The sequence below is a fragment of the Bos mutus genome, chromosome 15 (assembly GCF_027580195.1).
Source record: "Bos mutus isolate GX-2022 chromosome 15, NWIPB_WYAK_1.1, whole genome shotgun sequence".
Taxonomy (NCBI): Eukaryota; Metazoa; Chordata; class Mammalia; order Artiodactyla; family Bovidae; genus Bos; species Bos mutus.
Genome location: NC_091631.1, coordinates 47,707,958 through 47,732,352, shown reverse-complemented (window position 1 = coordinate 47,732,352; position 24,395 = coordinate 47,707,958). Strand labels below are relative to the sequence as shown.

General features: G+C 44.4%; 1 protein-coding gene across 1 annotated transcript in view; it reads left to right on the top strand.

Moving 5' to 3' along the window:
- Nucleotides 1–24,395, top strand: part of SORL1 (sortilin related receptor 1) — a 170,357-nt gene that overhangs the window by 54,382 nt on the left and 91,580 nt on the right. Inside the window, exons 7-12 of the mRNA XM_070384065.1 lie at nt 360–461; nt 1,471–1,640; nt 9,778–9,970; nt 12,515–12,632; nt 12,843–12,916; nt 18,456–18,544. Of these exons, the coding sequence (XP_070240166.1) occupies nt 360–461; nt 1,471–1,640; nt 9,778–9,970; nt 12,515–12,632; nt 12,843–12,916; nt 18,456–18,544 (746 nt within the window). The remainder of the gene's footprint in view (nt 1–359; nt 462–1,470; nt 1,641–9,777; nt 9,971–12,514; nt 12,633–12,842; nt 12,917–18,455; nt 18,545–24,395) is intronic.

Below are 24,395 nucleotides of genomic sequence, written 5' to 3'. Positions count from 1 at the left end.
TGTTCTGCCCAGCTTGTCTCTCCAGCCTCATCACACAGCCCTCTCCCTTTCGCTCTCTGCTTAAGCTTTGGCAGCCCCTGCCCCCTCCCCAAGCTCAAGTTCTCCCTTCATACTTTGTCCTTTCTCTTCATGTAGTGCCTGAAGTGTCTGTATCTATTGCAGACCAGGTATCTAGGATATAGTGGTACAGCCCAGGCTGCCCAGTGACGGCAAACATTGCAAAATGTGCATTTGTGGTAACACTCTTCAGTGTTTTTAGTAGAATCAGAGGGATCTGACTTTCCTGTTTCCTTTTACACTTTTTCTGAATGATTATCATATGGTACAGTTGATATTTTTCTCCTCCTCTTCCTTGGCAGCATCTCTTCGGCAGTCCACAACCATCCTCTGTCCAGCTCTGGGTCTCCTTTGGCCGGAAGCCCATGCGAGCAGCCCAGTTTGTCACAAGACATCCTATTAATGTGAGTGGGGTCTGCGGTGGAGGGCGGGGGAGTGCTGGTGTCCTCAGGCAGAGGTCAGGGGGAGGGTGATGGGGGGAGGATATTTGATGGAGGCTCCCTGGAGTCACTTTCTAGATTAGTCTCTATGCTTTTGGGCATCTTGGTCTGTTTTTTCCCCTCTTCACTTTTTGAAGTGGAGCTGAATGGGAGCCTTAATTTGCTTGAAGTGGAGAAGGATTGGCAGAGAGGTTTGGAGCCAGAGTCAATGGGCTCAGTGTGCCCGTGCTGAAGGAATGGGAGGGTAGGGACAGCAGCAGTTATTCATTAAGTACCTGCTGTGTTGCTCACAGATGGCGAGGTTCCATAAGGGGACAGAATTGGAGTCTCACCCTTTTAGAAACAGATGGGTTGGAGAGTCCGAGAACAGAGCAGAGAAAGAAACCATGTACAGTCAAAGGCTTGACTGTGCAGCCTGTGTTAAGACATAGAGAACCATAGGAAAGGTCAGTGTGAGCTGGGTCATTGGAGAAGTGACCATGGGGAGGAGGTGGCATTTGAAGGCCTTGATGCCAGGGCCTGGTGTGATGGAGGATTAGTAGCTCAGAGGAGTATGTGATGGAGAACACGTTTGTCAGTTCTTTGCTTTCTCTGGGCTCTGCCTTCCTGTGGTCATCTTAGAGGAAATGAGAGGGAAGGAAATGCACATTAATTTGCATTATGCTTTGTAGTAACGATAGGGAGACATCATTACGTTAAAAGTGATTTCTAGGTCATTTTTGGAGTTCAAAGCCCATTCTTATTTTGTGCCCCATCTGCCGATAAGGGGTCTGCTTTAGCCACAGAACAGCCTTAGGGTCTCTAAGGAGAGTCAGCCAAGCTTCTTTCCCAAGACCAGGAGGCTCTCGTGGGCTCCAAGACTGCCCTCTTCCCTGGGACACTGAGAAGCCCTTGCTTGCGTGTGCAAAGGGACCTTCCACAGGGCATATGTGTTTTTTTTGACTTGTGTCTTTTTAATTTTTTGATGCCAAAGGAATATTACATCGCGGACGCCTCCGAGGACCAGGTGTTTGTGTGTGTCAGTCACAGTAACAACCGCACCAACCTGTATATCTCGGAGGCAGAGGGGCTGAAGTTCTCACTGTCCTTGGAGAACGTGCTCTATTACAGCCCAGCGGGGGCAGGCAGTGACACCTTGGTGAGGTAAGGAGACCGGTGGGCGGGGCTGCTTCCTGCTTTTTTACCCGGCACGTCCTCTCATTGGGTGGTTTTCAACATCCCCTGAACATTTGGACTCCCCTGGGGGTGGTTTCAGAAGCCCCAGTGATTACTGGTCCACCTTCCCAGACATTACTTTTTTTATCTGGTTTGAGGTATGCCAGGCACTTGAGGATCTTTTTTAATTTTTAAAACAACTTTAACTAATTCGGTTTTGTCTGCACTGGGTCTTCGTTGCCGCCGGTGGGCTTTCTCCAGTTGTGGAGAGTGGGGGCTCCTCTCTAGTTGCAGTGCACGGACTACTTGCTGCAGTGGCTGTCTCTTGTTTTGAAGCACCGGCTCTAGAGCATGGGCTCAGTAGTTGTGGCTAGAAGGGCTCTAGAGCACACGCTCAGTAGTTGTGGTGAACGGGCTTAATTGCCCCGAGGCACGTGGGATCGTCCCAGACCAGGGATCGAACCTGCATTAACCACTGGACCACCAGGGAGGTGCCCACATGTTTATGTGGTGCAGAGGCTGAGCACCGCTGCACTGGGCGACCCTTAGGATCACTGCCACCATGTCAGCCACTCCTTTGGGGTTCCTTCATTCAGTTACCTGGTTTTGTGGTCTCAGACCCAGTAGGAAAGAGCACTGGCAAAACGTCACCACCACCTCTGGGCCAGCTGGCGTGTGTGTCTACAAGGCCCTTCTTCCACGTGACTCTGGTTAATTAACATCATTATCCTCCCCACCACCATCCCCCAGTAATTGCAAGGTATTGTTCTGTGGTATCTGTGGAAAAGTCCTTTATCAGTACGTCACATGCCTGGAGTGGTCCTGCTGTAACTGTGTTCTCGGGGCCATGGAGGAGTCCAGGACTGAGAAGGGGTGGATGCCATGCCATGTGGGTGGCACTGTGATCCATCAGTGGTGCGAGGTCACTTACTCTCATTTGTCTGTGACAGACCATTCTTGTGTGTGTCTCATTGTGACTAAGACTGCTCTCTGCTCTTGGGAAGAGCCAGCTGGCGGAACTGGCTGGTCTGCAGTGAGGTCTAGCTCCAGCGCCGTGAACCTCAGGTCAGAGGGCACGTTCTTGCTGCCCGCTCTCCCTCTTCAAGTTGCCGGTTCATTCAGCAAGGATGCTGCTGTTCACTGCCTGGTGGCTTTGCGTGTACAGCCGTGCTGTATTGTGTATCCAGCAAGGAAAACTTGACACAAGCTCCCTGATCCATGGAGCTCTTGTTCTAATTGTGGGAAGACAAAATAGAGACAAATACGTACTCTGCCGATAATGCTGAGTGTGGAGAAGAAAAATAAAGTGAGATAAGAGGACAGAGGGTTACCAGGGCATATGCTTTATATGAGCCGGTCATGGAACGCTGTTCTAGGAGGCTGATGTTTGAGCAGGTGCCTGAGTTACACAGGAGTGGGAGCTGGGCACATAACCTGGGGAGGAGCTTTGCAGGTGGAGGAACAGAAGGTACAGGGGCTCTGGGGTGGGACTTGAGTGGTTTAAGAGCAGTGTGGAGGCCAGGGTGGATCAACCAGCTGATGGACGGGAGAGAGCATCCCTAAGACACAGGAACCAAGAAAGCAGGGTTTAGATTGTACAGCACCCTCAAGGGCATAGCAAGATCTTTTTTCTTCTCTTAAGCATGATGGAGGGTTTTGACCAGAAGCTGGATATCACTTGATTTAACCTGTTACATTTTTTGGACACCATTTTAAAAAAATGTGAATTGCATTATGTAAAGAAAAGTGCATAAAACATAAATAGGCAGTGTTATAGATTATTTTCAGTGGATATTCATGTGACTTATATTTTAAAGAAGCCATGCTAGATGCTGTGTGGAAATTAGACAGCAGACTTGCAAACTGGGGGGTCCAGCTGTGAGATCACTGCCGAAATCCGGGCCAGTGGTTGAGGTTGGCGGGACCTGGAGCCGTAGCAGTGGAGATGATGGAAATGGTCAGAGGCTTCCTGATGGCTCAGACGGTAAAAGACCCGCCTGTAACGCAGGAGTTGTGGGTTCAATCCCTGGGTTGGAAAGATTCCCCTGGAGGAGGGAATGGCTACCCACTCTAGTATTCTTGCCTGGAGATTTCCGTGGGCAGAGGAGCCTGGAGGGCTACAGTCCATATGGTCGCATAGGAGCGACTGTCACTTTCGCTTTGACCCGTTTGCTGATGCATTTGGCTGATGGATTGGACATGGGGTTTGAGAGAAGGAGGGGAAGTCAGGGACCCACCACTGCTTGGCTGGAGCAGCTGGCACAGTGATGGTTTCAGACTGTCCGGGAGGGCTGGGCGAGTTCCCATCTGAGGATGCCTATTAGATACCAAGTCGAGAACTTTCTATGTGCTCTGGTACACTTTTCCACACCCTATTTCTTCTCCTTTGGAGGTGCTGTCATCTTTTACTTCTTAACTTTGTTTCCCAGCATAGACTCAGAGGTTACTTATTATTCAGTGTCTTGTAATGTGTTATAAACCACCCCTGCCGTGACTCATCCTCAGGTTGTTCTGGTTTGGTCAGTCACTCCTCCTCAGGCTGGCTCCCAGTGGCTTTCTTTTATTTTTAATGATTTATTGAAGTGAAATTCTCATAACGTAAACTTATCCGTTTTAAAGTAGACAACTCAGTGGCATATAGCACATTTACAGTGTTGTGCAACCACCAGCCTTACCTAATTCCCAAACATTTACATTTTTCCCAAAGAAAATCACTTAACTGTTCAGTAATTTCTCTCCCCTAAGCCCCTGGTAGTCACCAGGCTACTTTATGTCTCTCTGAATTTGCCTTTTCTGGCTATTTCATATAAATAGAATCATACCGTAACACCTGACCTTTGTGTCTAGTTCACTTTGGGTAATGTTTTCAGATTTTATCCATGTGTAACAGGTGTCAGTTGGAGAAGGCAATGGCAACCCACTCTAGTACTCTTGCCTGGAAAATCCCATGGATGGAGGAGCCTGGTAGGCTGCAGTCCATGGGGTCGCTAGGAGTCGGACACGACTGGCAGACTTCACTTTCACTTTTTACTTTCATGCATTGGAGGAGGAAATGGCAACCCACTCCAGTGTTCTTGCCTGGAGAATCCCAGGGACGGTGGGGCCTGGTGGGCTTCTGTCTATGGGGTCGCACAGAGTCGGACATGACTGAAGCGACTTAGCAGCAGCAGCAGCAGCAACAGGTGTCAGTACGTCATTCCTTTGTAGCAGTGAGCCAATAGTCGCCTTCAGTTCAGTTCAGTCGCTCAGTCGTGTCTGACTTTGCAACCCCATGGACTGCAGCATGCCAGGCTTCCCTGTCCATCACCAACTCCCAGAATTACTCAAACTCATGTCCATTGAGTCGGTGATGCCATCTAACCATCTCATCCTCTGTCGTCCCCTTCTCCTCTTGCCTTCAATCTTTCCCAGCTTCAGGATCTTTTCCAGTGAGTCAGTTCTTCACATCAGGTGGCCAAAGTATTGGAGCTTCAGTTTCAGCATCAGTCCTTCCATTGAACATCCAGGACTGATCTCCTTTAGGATGGACTGGTTGGATCTCCTTGCAGTCCAAGGGACTCTCAAGAGTCTTCTTCAACGCCACAGTTCAAAAGCATCAGTTCTTCAATGCTCAGCTTTCTTTATAGTCCAACTCTCAACATCCATACATGACTACTGTAAAACCCATAGCTTTGATTAGACAGACCTTTGTTGGCAAAGGAACGTCTCTGCTTTTTAATATGCTGTCTAGGTTGGTCATAACTTTTCTTCCAAGGAGCAAGCATCTGTTAATTTCATGGCTGCAGTCACCATCTGCAGTGATTTTGGAGCCCCCCAAAATAAAATCTGTCACTGTTTCTATTGTTTCCCCATCTATTTGCCATGAAGTTACGGGACCAGATGCCATGATCTTAGTTTTCTGAATGTTGAGTTTTAAGACAACTTTTTCACTCTCTTTTCACTTTCATCAAGAGGCTCTTTAGTTCCTCTTCACTTTTTGCCATTAGGGTCGTGTCATCTGCATTTCTGAGGTTATTGATATTTGTCCTGGCAATCTTGATTCTAGCTTGTGCTTCCTCCAGCCCAGCATTTCCCATGATGTACTCTGCATCTAAGTTAAGCAGGGTGACAATATACAGCCTTGATGTACTCCTTTTCCTATTTGGAACCAGTCTGTTGTTCCATGTCCAGTTCTAACTGTTGCTTCCTGACCTGCATACAGATTTTTCAAGAGGCAGGTCAGGTGGTCTGGTATTCCCATCTCTTTCAGAATTTTCCACAGTTTCTTGTGATCCACACAGTCAAAGGCTTTGGCATAGTCAATAAAGCAGAAATAGATGCTTTTCTGGAACTCTCTTGCTCTTTCAGTGATCCAATGGATGTTGGCAATTTGATCTCTGGTTCCTCTGCGTTTTCTAAATCCAGCTTGAACATCTGGATAGTCGCCTGACTTGTAATTAAAATCACGAACCACTCTCTCTCTGGCCTCCTGCTGATTCTTTTTCACCTTTAAGAGACTCTGGCTTTGGGCCAATAGGTCACAGCTTGGTCAAAGTTCCCTCAACTTCTGCATTTGTCAGCTCTTCAGGATGGAGATGGGAAGGGGACCCCAGAGCTTCAGAGTGTGGCTCTCTGCGGGGTGGGAATGTCCATAACGCCAGCATGCAAATGGCCCTTTATGAAGTTACGGCATTTCCCGCCCCGCCCCGCCTGAGCATGTAGTCCAGTTATGAAATTGAAAATAGATTTACATCAAGATTCATAGACTTATTTCCTCTTTGACTTTCTCATTTCTTTCTTCAGATTTTTATCTTGAGACTGGAGATGTGCTCACTTAAATGACCTTTGTCATCTGCATCTCCATCTCAACATGATGACACGGGAGAAGTGTGAGTGAGCAGTCTATGTGGGCAGGCTGGCTTAACTTAGAAAGGAAAACCAAATAAAACAAGCTATTCTTTGTGCCTAGTGGGGAAGTGGGTGCCAAGGACCTGGGTCCCATTACTTAGAGACCTGGAGGAGGAATTCTTCCCAGGGGTGGCCCTGACCTCGGTGAGAGGTGCCGAAGGGAGGCACTGTCTAGATGGAGGGACAGACGTGGAGTGGACGGAAGTGGCTTGCCTGCAGGGCATTTTGAGGAGGACTGCTGGGTTCTGGGCTGAAGGTGGCTGGGAGGGACCTGGTGAGCTGCCTGGCGAGAGGGAAAAGCAAGTGGTGAGAGCCAGTGAGAGAAAATGGAAGAATACGGACTCTTACGGAGAGATGCTTGGGTGAGTCAGGTGGTTGCAGGGTGCAAGGTGTTAGAAGGAGAGATGACAGGATGGACCGGGGCCCGGAGGAGCGTGGAGGTACAGGGGACAGGCTTCTGCTTGGATTGAAAAGATAAAATGCCAGGAGAAAGACTGAGGAAAGAAACAGGGCTCCTCGAGAGGAGAAAAACTCAGACCTCCCAGATAAATTGGAAGAAGCCTGTGGTGGCCCTCACAATAGTAGGATCACAAGCAGGAGAGTCGTGTGAATAGAGGGCAAGGTGGGTAACAGACCTGGGCTTTTTCCTACGGAAGCAACTGAAAACCAACTAAACCGGAACTGAGGAAACCACGTGTCAGAACATTTGGTCTCAGCGCCAGTGTCTTCTGGGGGACCTTGCTCTGTCTCAGGCGGGGTGGCTCTGCCACTTCTGTGGGCATCTTTCTGTCTGAACTGGCGAAACAGTCTTCCTGCTTCAGATTTATATGACAGATGACAGGAAAGTGCATTTCTGTTTGTTTGTTTTTTTTTTAATTAATAAAGCCCAGTGGCTCAGAACTCTCCCAAATAAAGGACATGCTTCCAGTTTTAAAAGCCACGTGTGAACTGTGGCTACCCTTTCTTGGGGATGAGTCCTTAGAACGTGTACCATATTAGTGCAAAACTACTGCTCAGGGAAGTTGCAGGATCTGGAACTTCCTTAACTAACATAGCAGTTAAGGCCAGTGAGGTCTTTGTCTCTTGTTTCCCTGTTAATAAGCATAACCTCAAGGTTTCCAGAGCCATCCTTGTTGGATGTACTGTGTCTTTGGGAAGGCTTCTGCTCTGTTCCCTGACAAATCCTATGGACTTCTGTCTGATCAGGGTGTTGGCTAATTAGTTGTAAGTATCTGGACAATGTAACCCCTTAGCTATATTTCTGTGCTGCTGCTAGTGCTGCTAAGTCGCATTAGTCGTGTTCAACTCTGTGCGACCCCATGAACTGCAGCCTACCAGGCTCCTGCACCCATGGGATTCTCCAGGCAAGAGTACTGGAGTGGGTTGCCATTGCCTTATAGACTGGGTTAAATTGTAAGCCCCAGCACTACACTGTAATATTTTTTTTTAATTGAAGTCTAGTTGATTTACAGTGTTGTGTTAAATTTTTCTGTGTGACAGAGTGATTCGTTTGTATACACACATGTACACAAACACACACACACGTATTCTTTTCCATTATAGTTTCTTGCAGTATATTGAATATAGTTCCCTGTGCTATACAGTAAGACCTTTGTTGTTTATCCGGCCTATAATAAAATAGTTTGCATCTGCCAACCCCGAACTCTCAGTCCTTCCCTATCCCATCCCTGTCCGCAGCCACAGGTCTGTTTTCCATGTCTGCGAGTGTGTTTTTATTTCCTAGATAGGTTTGTTTGTGTCATATTTAAGATTCCACATGCAAGTGGTATTTGTCATTCTCTTTCTAACTTACTTCTCTTATGGTCATCTCTGGGTCCATCCATGTGGCTGCAGATGACATGATTTCATTCCTTTTTCATGGCTGAGTAGCATTCCATTGTGTATATGCACCACATCTTCTCTATCCATCCATCTGTGGATGGACATTCAGGTTGCTTCCATGTCTTGGCTGTTGTGAACAGGCCAGTACTGTACTTAGAATCTGGTAAGTTTGGTTTATTGTTTCCTGTTTACCCAGGCTCACTGGAGGATTTTGGGTCAATATCCTAGTGAGAAATAAATGTAACTCTCACATCAACTTTTCTGTGTTGTATTTATCATTCTGAACCCCATGTGAGGAGTGATTGATCAGATGAGCATCTTGGCCTTCAAAGTTAAAAAAAAAAAAGGCAGTTTATTCAGCCACAGGAAGGAAGGAATACAGTACCGATACAACATGGATGAACCTTGAAAACTTTATAGTAAGGGAAGGTAACCAGATACAAAAGGTAGTATATTATATAATTACATTTATATGAAATATCCAGAATAGGCAAGCCCAAGCTATGGTTTTTCCAGTAGTTGTGTACGGATGTGAGAGTTGGACCATAAAGAAGGCTGAGTGGTAAAGAATTCATGCTTTTGAGCTGTGGTGTTGGAGAAGACTCTTGAGAGTCCCTTGGACTGCAGGAAGATCAAACCAGTCTATCCTAAAGGAAATCAGTCCTGAATATTCTTTGGAAGGACTGATGCTGAAGCTCCAGTACTTTGGCCATGATGCAAAGAGCTGACTCATTGGAAAAGACCCTGATGCTGGGAAAGATTGAAGGTGGGAGGAGAAGGGGACGACAGAGGATGAGACGGCTGGATGGCATCACTAACTCAATGGACATGAGTCTGAGCAAACTCGGGAGACAGTGAAGGATAGGGAAGCCTGGCATGCTGCAGTCCATGGGGTCACAAAGAGTTGGACTCGACTTAGCGACTGAATAGCAGCAACAAATAGAGACAGAAAGCTAATCAGTGGTTGCCAGCATCTGGAATGGGAACGAAAAGTGGGGTGTGCCTACCGGGGGTACAGGGTTTCCCTTTGGGATGATAGAAATGTTCTGGGACTACATAGTGATGATGGTTGCCTAGCATTAGGAAGATACTTAATGCCAGTGAATCTTCTTTAAAATGGTTAAATTTTGTGTGGACTTCTTGGTGGTCCAGGGGTTGAGGCTTTGCCTTCTAGTGCAGGGAAGGTGCAGTTTTCAATCTCTGGTTAGGGAGCTGAGATCCCACATGGCTTGAGGCCAAAAAGCCAAAACATAAAGCAGAAGTAATGTTGTAACAGAGTCAATTAAGACTTTAAAAATTGTCCACATAAAAAAAAATCTTAAAAAATGGTTAAATTTTGTTATTTAAAATAAAAATATCCCTAGCAAATAACACTGTTTATTTTCTCTTATTGTAGGTATTTTGCCAATGAACCATTTGCTGACTTCCACCGAGTGGAGGGGTTACAAGGGGTCTACATTGCTACTCTCATCAGTGGCTCCATGAATGAGGAGAACATGAGATCCGTTATCACCTTTGACAAAGGCGGGACCTGGGAGTTCCTTCAGGCCCCAGCCTTCACCGAATATGGAGAGAAAATCAATTGTGAGGTATAGATGCTACGCTCTTGTTTGGATTGTTTTAAAAAACACTTATAACTGTAGTTCTACTCTTACTGTTCTGAAACTCTGCACCGAGTTATCTTGGGGTGCTGTAATGAACTCGCAGGGGCACCATGGGGTATTTTAAATTTTTGAAGGGTGCTTGACATCTGTTGGTCACCATGTGGATTTACTCTCTTGGGTTAGTTCATAGTTTCAACATTAGCTCATGCTATATGTCTTTGGATGACATATCTTTGTGAAGCTGGACTCTTGCTTGGCAGTTTACATGGTACAAAGCAAGTAAGAAAATCTATCTGGTTTAGGAAATGGTAGTAGTGGTATCTGCTTAGATTCTGAAGTTTGAGAAGCTGTGCAGTGCCTAACAGGTGTTTACATCCTATTATTAAGTAATTGTGGTTATGTAAGGATGAAATACACGACTGAGTGACTTCACTTTCACTTTTCACTTTCATGCATTGGAGAAGGAAATGGCAACCCACTCCAGTGTTCTTGCCTTGAGAATCCCAGGGACGGGGGAGCCTGGTAGGCTGCTGTCTATGGGGTCACACAGGGTCAGACACGACTGAAGCTACTTAGCAGCAGCAGCAAGGATGAAATAAAAGTTTTATGTTTTTTTTCAGCTTAAATATAAACACATACAGTATTATTTCAAACTGCTGCTGCTAAATTATTAGGACATGTACTTATTGGGTTGTATGGATTTAACTGTGGTGAAAAACAAATATTAGTATTTCTTCTGATCTGAGGCTGTTATAAAAATAATTTACTGAGACACTGGTTGTGTTTGGAACCTATGCCATACGTTATTATTTCTGAGGAATGTCTTATAAAATTCTTTCCTGAATATAATTTAGGATTCTACCATTTTCCTTACCTGTGGGTTCATCTAAAAAGCTCACAATCCTGAAATGTGTTATTTGGCCTCATTCAGGGTTCCCATTCACCTAAGCAGCTGCTTCCTTTTTCCTGGAAAGAAGTCAGTGACCGTGATCCCTGGCTTTATATGATGCCCTACTCTTGTATTTTCTTTTTCTTTTAGAAAAATTTATTTTTTTGTCTGTGCTAAGTCTCAGTTGTGACATGTGGGATCTAGTTCCCTGGCCAGGCATCAAATGCGTGCCCCCTGCATTGGAAGTGCAGAGTGTTAAACACCGGACCACCGGGAAAGGTCCCCCCTCGTTATTCTAAGACAGATATTCGTTAGAGAAATCCTTTTGTTATAAAAGTAAGTATATCTAGCAAATCATGTCAGTTTTGACCTGGAAAAAAAGCACAACTAGAGATACCCTATCTAGAATACTGCTGCTTCTGCTGCTGCTGCTGCTAAGTCGCTTCAGTCGTGTCCAACTCTGTGCGACCCCATAGACGGCAGCCCACCAGGCTACCCCGTCCCTGGGATTCTCCAGGCAAGAACACTGGAGTGGGTTGCCGTTTCCTTAGACAAGGCTAAGTAACATTTGACAGTCAGTTTCTAGCTGGAGAATTGGGCGTGACCTGCTGCTAAGTCGCTTCAGTCGTGTCCGACTCTGTGCGACCCCCTAGACGGCAGCCCATCAGGCTTCCCCGTCCCTGGGCATGACCTAATCCTATAGCAAAAGACCTTGTTTGCAGAGCTATTGAAATTTGAACATAAGTACTGGAGGCCAGTTGGAAGAACTTCAAGTCTCGCAGAGGACACCTGAAGACTTTCTGTACAAATGCAGACTACTTAAAAACATTTCATGTGGATCTTTTGGTGTTTATATCTCATATGTTGTACATCTGGAAGTGTATCAGTAAGACTTTCTGACTTTTGAGTCTTGATTTTCCTTCTGACTGACTTGCTTAAATCATATTTGAAATGCATCTCCAGTGACTTAGAAAATAAGTACCATGAAATCATTTCATTTCTCTTGAGTGATGTGAGAGAAATGCTGGGTAACACTGAGAGAGGGATAGCTTTCACATCTACTTAAGTTGGCACTGACTTCTTTCTTTCAAAAGTTTCATTGAATTATAGTTGATTTACAATGTTGTGTTAGTTTCAGGCGTACAGCAAAGTGATTCAGTCATACATACATACATAGATATATACCTGTATATACTCTTTTAGATTCTTTTCCCTTTTTGGCACTGAGTATAGTTCTCCGTGCTATACAATAGTTCCTTGTAGGTTGATGATGGACAGGGAGGCCTGGTGTGCTGCAGTCCATGGGGCCGCAAAGAGTTGGACACGACTGAGCGACTGAACTGAACTGAGATTACCTGTTTATATATAGCTCTGATTTCTAACTGCTGTTCTCTGAGAGTCTCAGAAGGGTTTTTTTCCTTAGTATCTTTCTCTTGTCTCCCATAAGTGGCGTTTACATGGTTCAGATGATCATATCCATCTGGGGCGAGGGTGGGGGCAGCCTGGCTGTGGCTCTGGTCTCCTTTGGGCCAAGTCCCCTTGCTTTGTGCCAACTGCAGCATGGGCACAGGAAGCCTCGGCCTTTAGAGGGAGACTGGGGGGCATATCACGTGATGACAGCAGCTGAACTTGTGTTGCAGCTCTCCCAGGGCTGCTCCCTCCACCTGGCCCAGCGGCTCAGCCAGCTGCTGAGCCTCCAGCTTCGGCGGATGCCCATCCTATCCAAGGAGTCAGCGCCCGGGCTCATCATCGCCACTGGTGAGTTGGCTTTGCCTGTCGTCACTGATGGGTTTAGCTGCTGGCTTACGTGCAGCTGCATACACAGGGACCCCTGCCACCTAGGGCAGCCCTGTCTGTTCGTGGTCCTGAGATGTCCTGGTTGCTAGAGGACTCAGCAGTTCTGGTTGGGCCAGGTGATAAACTGATGTATTCTTGACCTTAGGAATAATTGCTCTTCTTGCATTTTAGGTTCGGTGGGGAAGAACCTGGCGAGCAAGACGAACGTATATATCTCCAGCAGTGCTGGAGCCCGGTGGCGAGAGGTCAGCTCCCTCATCCCACACCCCTGTTCTTGTTAGTGTGAGGACATGGGCCCTGTCTTAATGTGTCAGGGACACACATGGCCTGTGGGGGGGGGGCCCACAAAGCCAAGTGTGGTTATGAAATTCAGAGAGATACCAGGAGCCACACACAGGGTCAGCTGCACAGATTTGTTATCACACTCCATAATGTGGGCTTATGATTTTGCTAAAAATGTTACTTTGAATCAAAAACAGACTTAAAAAAACAACTGTGAATTTGTTAAACATTCCAAGATGACAAGTTCCATGAGGATAAAGTGGTGTCTGTTTTGTCACTTCTTTACTCCTGGGACTAGCAGCATCCATTATGGACACCGGGTGCTCAGGAAGGGTCTGCTGAATCCATCAGCAAATTGTAATGTGGTGGTGTCCTGTCTGAACCTAGTTACTTACTTTTCTTTGCGTGCTATTGAAGGTTTGAGTCAAGCCCGTCCCCCCATCACTGGGTCCTTCGTCTCATCCTGTGCTATGGCACATTCTGTGCTGTGGAGGGAAGCTGTGTCTGCCTAACGTTCGTATGACTAAACTTGGATCCTCAGCAATCAATTATACCGGTTCTGAAGGGCTAGTACTCTAGTCCCAAAATGCTAATTCAGCCTTGGACATTAGAAAATTTCCAAACTTGTAAAACAAAGAAGTGTTTTTTCCCTCACCAGGGATACAGGCATCTGGTCTTGTTCTGTAGGTGCCGCTGTCAGTGACGCTCTGCTGTGCGTGCGGGGAGCTGCTGGGGTAGAACCCTCCAGATCTCCTGCCAGCCGGGCGTGACCTCAGGAAGGCTGAGGGGTTGTCAGCAGAGCCAGCAGGCAGCTCCCATCCTCACGGTGCCCTTCCTGGGAATGCGACTTGTGCACTTTCATAGAGAAATGCTCCTTACGTGAAGCAGTAGTCATACCCAACATTTATTTGGGTCTTTGCAGTTTACAGAGGCCTGTCACATATCTTATCTCATTTGGGGTAGGGCTCACCATTCCTCCAGCTGAGAGATGTAGGACCCAGACATCGTGTGTATGTGTGTGTGTGTGTGTGTGTGTGTGAGAGAGAGAGAGAGAGAGAGAGAGAGAGAGAGAGAGAGAGAGAAAGAGAGACAGAGATACAGCTCAACAGCATGGTAGAGAACATAATTTTGTATTTGGATGAAGGAGACTGTTAAGTCCAGAGTAGTAAAAAACCGTGTGAACAATTTGGAATTTTGGGGGCATCCTTGTCCCGCCCCCATGGGAACGATTAAGCAGTGGTTTTCCTCTTCCCTGGAGCCGGACATTCCTTTTGAAATTGGGTGTTCTTTCCTCTGCAGATAGGCTTGTGGTTGGTTTGTACCTTCTGATGTTGGTGTAATCTGGAATTTGAACATCTGCAAGCGATTTCCTTCTGGGGAGAAAGCGGTGTCTTGTTCCTCCTGCAGGGAAGTGGGGTCATCTGGCTGATGTGGGCACAGCTGTCAGTGCCTCCCGCCGGGCACACTCCCCGCCTTCCAAGAGGTGGCCATCCCACAGGAGACCATAGTTTTGGAACTAGCAGAAAACTAACGAGGGGATGAAAAAATTGAGAGGGTCTGTGTGACGGGGCATCTGAGTCCCCATGGGCAGCCTTCTCTTAAGAGGGACAGTCTCTACTGTGTGAAGGGGATCGATGGTGGCCTGCGAAGAAGAAATGGGATGCAGTTGACAGATGCTGCCTAGAAAACTGATGACTAGAATTCTTGTTTCCCTTCTGTTCATACTACTAATTAAGTGGGCAAATCCTCAGATTCATAGAGGTCCTTAAAAAACAACAACAATAACTTTATTGAGGCATATAGAGGTACAATAAACTGCACATATTTGAAGTATATATTCTGACCAGAATTGATCACCCTCACTCTGTCGTCACCAACACACCACAATTAAGACCCCTTCATCGCCCCACCAAAGTATCTTGTCTCTTTTGTGATTCATCCCTCTCTCTACCCTCATCCCTCCAGATTATTAACATTTTCTGGAATTCTGTATAAATGGACTCATACACTGTGCGGTCTTTTGGCCTGGCTGCTAGCTCTCATTGTGAGGATTTTGAGGTTCTTTCATGTTGTTTCATTCATCAGCGGTTCTTTCCTTTTTCATTGTTGATTAGTATCCCATTGTGGGGATATTCCACAATTTCTTTATCTATTTGTCAGTTGATGGATGTTCTTGTTTCTACTGATTACAATGTAGTTGTTACAAACATTTAATTACATGTTTTTTAAATTAAATGTATAATTGTATACATATATATTTATGTATATAAATATATACATATTTATATATTTATATATATAATTTATATATTATATATATTTAATTTCTCATGGGTAGATATTGCAGGAAGGAAAGAGTGGGCAACCTAATTAGTATATGTCTACCTTTTAAAGGAATTACTAAATTGTTTTAAAATGTCAAATTGTATTCCAAAGTGGATGTGCCATTTCACATTTCCACCAGCAGTGTGTGAGTTCTGATTGCTTCAGATGCTTGCCAACACTTGATAAGGTCAGCATTTTAAATTTTACACATTTTAATAAGTGCATTTGATATCTCATTGTAGTTTTAATTGGCATTTCTTTGACTAATGATGTTGAACTTCTTTTCATGTGCTCATTGGCCATTTAAAAATATTTTTTGAAGTGTCTGTTCAGATATTTTACCTGTTTTAAAAAATTAGGTTGTCTTATTGAGCTGTAAGAGGTTTTTCTGAAAAAAACATATTCTGGATTTAAGTCTTTTTATGTGTGTTATAAATATTTTCTCAGCCTGTGGCTTGTTTTTTTAAAATTTTCTTCATGGTGTCTTTTGAAGAGTAGATGTTTTTACTTTTGATGAAGTCTAATTTATCAGTTCTTTTCTTCAGTGTTTTATGCTCTTTGTTGTTCTGAGAGATGTTTGTCCTTTCCACAGTTGCCGAGATTCTCCCTTATTTATTCTTTTGCAGGTTTTATAGTTTTAGGGTTTTGGTTTATGATCTATTTTGAGTTAATTTGTGTATCTGGTATGAGAGAAGGGCTGATACTCATTTTTCCTTATAGACATTCAGTTGGTCCAGTATGCCCTGTTGGAAAGACTTTTCTTTTCTCCACTGAATTGCCTTGGTGCCTGTTTGAAAATCAATTGGCCACATATGTGTGATTGTAATTTAAGGCTTTCTGTTCTACTCCATTGAGCAATAAAACATTTTAAACTAAAGTATGTACTGTTTTATTTATACGTAATGCTATTGTACACTTACTAGACTGTAGTTTAGTGCAAACATGACTTTAATAAGCACTGAGAAACCAAAAAGCTATGTGATTTGCTTCACGGTGGTTTGTGTCTCTGTGGTGGTCTGGAACTGGACCTACAGTATCTCTGAGGTGCCTCTGTGCTTTGAAGACGTACTGTCTTCTGATGTGAGATCTATACTCATTGGTTATCATTTTCATGTATGTATCATGTCATTTTTCTTAAGATACTTTGATATTGTTTTCTTATCTTTGGTTTTCAGCAGTTTTGTTATGATGTTTCTAGGTATAATTTTCTTTGTGCTTAGTGTTTTGGGGGACACTTATATTGAATCTATAAAATTTATCTCTTTCATCAAATTTGGGAAATTTTCGGCTGTTATTTTTTTCAAATATTTTTTCTGCTTCAGTTCCTTTCTCCTGTTCATCTTGGCCTCCAGTTATACCTGTTAGACCTTTTGTCCCATAAGTCTCTGGGGCTTTTCTCTTTTAAGTCTTTTATTCTGCACATTCTTTAGAATAGATCATTTTTACTCCTGTATATTCATGTTTAAATTCACGAATTCCTTTGTCATTTCTATTCTGTCACTGAGCCCATCAGTGACTTTCCTATTTCAAACATTTTATTTTCCTGTTCTAGAATTCTTTCCTTTTTTTTTTTTTTTAAAAAAAAGTAGTTTCCACTTCTCTGGGAAGAATTCTTGTCTTTTGCTCATTTCAGGTTTGTTTTCCTTTACATTCTGAAACACAGTTATAAGTGTTTTATAGCATTTGGTAATTCCAATCTTTGGATTATCTTGAGCTTGGCACCCATTGATTGTCTTTTCCCTGGAGGATTGGAGACATTTTCCTGATCTGTACGTATGTTGAGTGAGTTTTGGATTGTATCCGGGACACGATGTGAAGTCTTCTGGAGGATGTGGCAGTTTTTGTTTTAGCACGCAATGAACCTGTTCAGTGCGGACTGTAAGTTCTGTCTCGCATTCTGTGGAAACCTCGATTCAGGTGCTGAGTCTTCTTTGTGCTGGTTTGGGTCTGTTCCACACACGTACAGCTTAGGGGTCAAGCTGAAATCTGTCTGAGTCTATACACAGAATTAGAAGGTTTACTTCCTCAAACTCCCCTCTCTGGGATTCCATCTACATTTTTCTGTAGGAAAATTGCAGGAGCTTATTTTCTTGTCTACTTAAGCAGAAAATTTCTATAAAACTTTAGCCACCTGCCTGGGCTTGCAGTATCCTAGGTTGGGGCATTCCCTTGGGGCAAAGGTGTACCAGGAAGCCTCAGTCATTTGGGTAGCTTCTCCAGGTTTTTAGTCCCCTTCACAAGCTGCCTGAGTTTGTTTACTTTTCAGCATCCTCAGGTAGCTATCTTTTTGTGTTTTGTCCAAAGGTTTTTATTTGTAATTAGTAGGAAAGATGGGCTGTAGTGGGCTTATTCTGTCACAATAGAACCCGAATTCCAGTTGGTTAATGGTTTGTTCTGGGGGTGCTGTGCTGGGTCTCATTGAGGTGCCCAGGCTCTAGAGTGTGCAGGCTCAGTAGTTGTGGTGTGTGGGCTTAGTTGCCCCTCAGCATGTAGGATCTTAGTTCCCTGATCAGGGATCAAACCTGTGTCCTCTGCATTGGAAGGCAGATCCTTAACCACTGGACCATCAGAGAAGTCCCTAGTTGGTTATTTTTAATCACAGCTTGGTGACAGTCAGAGATTTGAGTTTGATTCCTACCTTTGCAGTTTACAGTCTGCCACTTTTAGTAGAAACTCCAGTTTTTTCATTTGGCAAAAAAAAATTGGGGACTTCTCTCATGGTCTGCTGGTTAAGAATCCACCGTCCAATGCAGGGGACCCAGGTTCAATCCCTGGTCTGGGAAGATTCCATATGCCTTGGGGCAACTTAAGCCTGTGCAGCACAGCTGTTGAGCCCACATGCCACCACAGTGAGAAGCCCACCCACCACAACTAGAGAGTGGCCCCACCACTCACCACAACTAGAGAAAGCCCACATGCAACAACGAGACCCAGTGCAGCTGGGTATATATAAATGAAATTTAAAAATTGGGATGTGAGTACTTGCTCTGTTCCTCCCTGGGGCTGTGTGGAGCAGGTGAGATAATGGCTGTGAAGTGCTCTGGGAATGGAAATTTGTACTCAGGTGGGGACATCCCTGCTGTGTGTGCCTGTGCATGTGTGCAAGGTGTGCACTGTTTGTTCCTGGCCACCTCCCTGGCAGTGGCATGAGCACTGACTGTCTGTCTCTCTCTTCAGGCTCTGCCCGGACCTCACTACTACACGTGGGGGGACCATGGCGGCATCATCATGGCCATTGCCCAGGGCATGGAAACCAATGAGCTGAAGTAAGTGTCTCCATGGAGCCTTAAAAAAATGTTATTGAAATACAGTTGATTGATTTACAGTGTTGTGTTAGTTTCAGGTGTACAGCAGAGTGGTCAGTTATACATGTATACATATATATAAATCTATATAAATTCTTTTTTATATTCTCTTCCATTGTAGGTTATTATAAAATAGTACAGTAAGGCCCCTACATATGAATAAGTTGCACATTCTGAGAGCAATTTGTTCCTAAGTCCAGCAAAGTTAGCCTCAGTATACCCAACTAACACAATCGTCTATATAGCACTGTATTGTAATAGGTCTATAACACTTTTCCTACAAATAATACATAAAAAGCAAACACAAAAATGAAGAAAATATTTTAAGTCTTACAGTTTAGTACCTTGAAAAGTACAATAGTACAGCACAACAGCTGTCATACAGGGGCTGGCATCGAGTGAGCAGGCAAGAAGAGTTACCGACTGGAGGAGGGAGAGGAGGTGGGAGATGGTGGAGCTGAAGGATCATCAGCAATAGGAGACGGAGGGCAAGCCGCAGTTTCATTCATGCTTGACGTTGATGGCTCAGGTTCTGGTTCCTTGCTGGAACCACGTGCATTTTCACATCTTTGAAAGTTCACGACTTGAAGGTTTGCATGTAGGGGACTTACTATGTAGTTGCCTGTGCTATGCCGTAGGTCCTTGTTGTTTATTTTATGCAAAGTAGTGTGTGTATTTTAATCCCAAAGTCCTAATTTATCCCTTCTCCTGCTTTGGGAACTATAAATTTGTTTTCTGTGTCTGTGAGTCGGTTTCTGTCTTGTAAATAAGTTCATTGGTATCATTTTTAGATTCTAGGTATAAGTGATATCATACAATATTTATCTCTCTCTCTTTGGCTTATTTCAGTTCAGTTCAGTCACTCAGTCGTGTCCGACTCTTTGCGACCCCATGAATCACAGCACGTCAGGCCTCCCTGTCCATCACCAACTCCCAGAGTTCACGTAAACTCACGTCCATCGAGTCAGTGATGCCATCCAGCCATCTCATCCTCTGTTGTCCCCTTCTCCTCCTGCCCCCAATTCCTCCCGGCATCAGGGTCTTTTCCAGTGAGTCAACTCTTCGCATGAGGTGGCCAGAGTACTGGAGTTTCAGCTTTAGCATCAGTCCTTCCAAAGAACACCCAGGACTGATCTCCTTTAGAATGGACCGGTTGGATCTCCTTGCAGTCCAAGGGACTCTCAAGAGTCTTCTCCAACACCACAGTTCAAAAGCATCAATTCTTCGGCACTCAGCTTTCTTCACAGTCCAACTCTCACATCCATACATGACCACAGGAAAAACCATAGCCTTGACTAGACGGACCTTTGTTGGCAAAGTAATGTCTCTGCTTTTAAATATGGTATCTAGGTTGGTCATAACCTTCCTTCCAAGGAGTGTTTTTTAATTTCATGGCTGCAGTCACCATCTGCAGTGATTTTGGAGCCCCCAAAAATAAAGTCTGACACTGTTTCCACTGTTTCCCCATCTATAGTGATGGGACCAGATGCCATGATCTTAGTTTTCCGAATGTTGAGCTTTAGGTCAACTTTTCCACTCTCCTCTTTCACTTTCATCAAGAGGCTTTTGAGTTCCTCTTCACTTTCTGCCATAAGGGTGGTGTCATCTGCATATCTGAGGTTATTGATACTTCTCTTGGCAATCTTGATTCCAGCTTGTGCTTCCAGCCCAGTGTTTCTCATGATGTACTCTGCATAGAAGTTAAATAAGCAGGGTGACAATATACAGCCTTGACGAACTCCTTTTCCTATTTGGAACCAGTCTGTTGTTCCATGTGCAGGTTTAACTGTTGCTTCCTGACCTGCATACAGGTTTCTCAAGAGGCAGGTCAGGTGGTCTGGTATTCCCATCTCTTTCAGAATTTTTCACAGTTTATTGTGATCCACACAGTCAAAGGCTTTGGCATAGTCAATTACTTCACTTAGTATGATTAATTTCTGTATTTTTTGATGAAGCTTTTTAACATTATACTGTTCTTCCAGAAATTTAACTCTGTGATTATAAGTGGATTATTTGTTTTACTAGGTTATTGACCGCATAATTTGTGACTAAGGAAATTATTTAAACTTTTTCTTGTTTATAAAGAAAATCTGCCTTTCCTATCTCAGAGAGGAACGAAAGAAATAATTTTATTGATTTGAAAAAGTGCAACTCTATATTATAAAATATAAATTAATAATGACTAAAAAATTAACTGGAGGCTCTTCAGTTTGTCTTTCTTAGCTTTGTGTGTGACACAGTTATTCATAGAATGAGTAATAATAATAATTAATAATAGTACATGAGTAATAATTTCAGGAATGCATGTTATTTGATAAACAGGTGACTTTTACTATGATAACCTTTGGTTCTGGGGTTTTTACAGATGGACCTGCAAAGGACATTTGGGGTTAATGGCTTCATTTTATAGATGAGAAAACAGAGGCTCAGAAAGTACCTTGCTCAAAGTACCACTTTGTTCGTAACAGGCAAGACTAGCATTCAGGTCTTTAAATTACATTCTGTATTCTTTGCTGTACATTCCTCTGAAAAGCAAAAATGTCAAGAGTTAGTAACCTCTGCCTTCTTGAATTTGATGTTATCAGGACCAGTTCTTTCATTACTTTTGTCCAAGTTGTGACAAAGGTTAATTTTGTCAACATTAGGCTGGGGCAGACTAGCTCTCATTTCTTGTTATGGGGCTGAATTCACGAGACAGATTGCTGGAGGATGAGGAAAGGGCTTCTATAATCATCTCATTTAATGCAAGGAAGAGAGCCTTCTTTTCCTTTACTCCTTTTAGAAACAGGACCAGCAGCAAGACAGAGAGGTGGGTGGTTTGAAAAAAGAGATCTTAACAGCTGGTTTCTTTCCCTTGTGGGTAGTTGGACTTGTGCTGAGCAGCCTGGCCTCCAAGAAACAGGGAGAACCAAAGTCCTGGCATTCTGCCGTTCACTCGGCTGCTGTCTAGTCTGTGCAGCTCTGGTCAGAGGCCGCCTGAGAGCCAGCAGTCAGAAGAAGCCCTCTTTGTACGCAGCATGCTGTGTCCACGTTCAGATTGATGTTTGTAAAGAGGAGGACAGTCAGAGGGCATCTGCTTCCCGCCTTCATGTCATCATTTATTTATCCATTAATTTTTCTGTAGCATGTGTTTTTTTTTTTCCTTTTGGCATGCCATGTGGCATGCAAGATCTTAGTTCCCTGACCAGGGATCAAACCCATGCCTCCTGCATCGGGAGCATGGAGTCTTAATCACTGGACCGCCAGGGAAGTCCCTTATCCACTAATTTATTAATTCCCATCTCACACATTTCTCAAGCACTGATAGTGCTGGGTGACGTGTGTCTAAAGAGAAATAGGATGTTTTCCTCCACTCACAGGGAGTCCATCCTCTAAGATACATAAATACAGTGTGACATCCAGGACACCCTGGGAGGAGTATGGTAGGGGACTTCCGTGGTAGTTTGACCGCCTGGGAATACATTTCATTCTGTGTGTGGCAGTCAGACTGCAGAGACACACTTCCTGATTTTCCCTGTTTAACTCTCCTCCAGACTATATTTGCATTCCAAACTAGCTTTTCTGAAGCAGTTAACGTGATTCTGGTCCTCTTACACCATCTGTCGGTGCATATGTGCTCAGGGGACGCAGAGTCATTGCTAGCTAGCTGCAGCAAAACATGATCCGGAAATGAGACCTGCTGCCAGGAGATCACAGGGCCCTCCGCCGACATTGAACAATGACTCTGGGGTCGTAGACATGTGGGAGATGGGCTCTCTAGTGTTCCTTTGTTTGCCCAGCTCATTTGGAGGTGTCTGTAGGTGTGGTTCAAATAACGCGTTTGCAAATTGAGAATATGTTCAGGCCTCCTATTGACAGGTTCGTGTGTCCCAAATATCAGCCAGAGCTGGGCCAAAACCTGTGTAGTGCAGCCACCTGGCATTTGTATGTTGCTCACAGAGTTTTGTTTTTTCCCTTGCTTCTCCTGCTGCTCTGCTTTTGACTTCTGAGCTATCAGGTCATCAGAAGAGAAGCAGAAAATCCTATTGTAATTAGTTCAGATCTTTAAACCACGTGAGTGGAGGCTCCTTCTGACTCAACTGGACTTCTGTTGCTGGTCTAGGGTTTCAGATCCTTCCAAGTCTGGTGTCCCCAGCCGAAGCCTTCGCTCCCTCCTTCGAGTCTCATGGCGTTTATTGGCAGCCGTCTCGTTGATTTGGCATTCAGCACATACTGCCTCCATTTGTTAGTTACCTTTTCATCATATGCCTGAATTCCTCAACTCATTAACACGGTCTTTGTAGACGAGGATTTCTATTCTACGCAGGCTAGCAGGCACTTAGTAAATGTTAGATTGTTCGATAAATAGGTCATGCACACTTAGTGTTCCAGCGCTGCTTAATTTTTTTCCTGGTTAATAAAACTGGAAGAGGTGGGGTGGCATAACAGTCTTACAAACCCCTGGGGGTCTGGGGCAGTTCTGTGGTGTTCTATGGTAAATGACAATCCCTGGAATGCAGATGTGCATGGCGGGGGGCCCCCAGATGTGTGCAACCTGGTGAGAATGTGACTGTCAGGAGTTCAGGTTCACGCTGGACAGAAATTGAACATATTTCTGTTAGGCATCATTTTAGATCAATTGCACAAACATTTGTTGAATATCCATGAGAAGCCAGTTGTTGTTCTAGGAAGAGAGGATACAGAGGTTAGTGAGGCATCCTTTGGGAGCCGGCCAGCCCCACTGTGGCTCCGAGATGTTTCTGAACCAGCTGGAGGGAGAGACTGGGGGACAAGCTTTCTGATGCAAAGCTTCCCCAACCTTAGGGAGTAAGGGGTAACATCTAACTCTAGTAAGAGGTTTGGTGGAACAGAGGTTGGAACCTTGCTTAATGAAAGAATTAAGTTTAGGTGGGTTCTTCTTTTGTTGGTTGTTTTTTTTTTTTTAATTATTCATGTCTTTCTCTCCCTAATTAGCACAGCTAACTAAGAGTTTACAGTTACTTGTTTCAGCTTCTGCTGAGATTCTCCACTGAGGCTGTTTTCTTTGTTGTTGTTAATTGAAATTGAGAGTAAGAGGAGGAACAGTTTGTTTTTGCTCCTGCGTGTCTTCTGGGAGTCACTCACCCCTTCATTCAGTATGCTGTCACCGAGAGCCTGCTCAGGGGTTTGCAGGTCTTTCTTGTGTAGAATCAGTGTTCTTCAGAGAGCGGGGGGTGTTGTGTTTTTACACTCTGACCAAAAACAAACCCAAACCCTAGCTTGTCGGTCTGATCTAGAGGGACACAATCAGTTTTGTTTCTTCCCGGTGGTTCGCCTATCAGCATAAGGATATTATCAGTAGTTACTAATACCTTGGATGTTCCCCAAAGCCTCTTTCCTCATAGGAGATTTCAGATTTCATAGGGTTTTCCTCTGTGAGTCCTGAAAAGCCACTGCAAAGACTCCGCCCAGCAGAGCAGCTGTCTTTTCTAGACCTGAGTTCTGCAAGCAGCCTCACAGTTCCAGAATGTGGGAGGTGGCAGATAACCAGTTTGTTTGGTTGTAGAACCTGATCTCATAGTAACTTTAATGGTTGAAAGTCACCCCCACTTCATTTTTACCCCCATGTGATTTCTTCAGCCTCTTGAGTTATAGAGGAGGAGGTGTTCTTATCAGTCTTTAACTGTTGAGAAATTGACAAATGGGGTAAAAAAAAAATATATATATATATAATGCGGTTCATTTAATTTCCTTTAAAGTAAATATTAATTAATGCCCTTCTGTGTGCCAGGGGCAGAAAAGTGAGTAAGAAGTCTTATTCCTGATAAATGGTAGCTGTCGTAGAAGATACTGA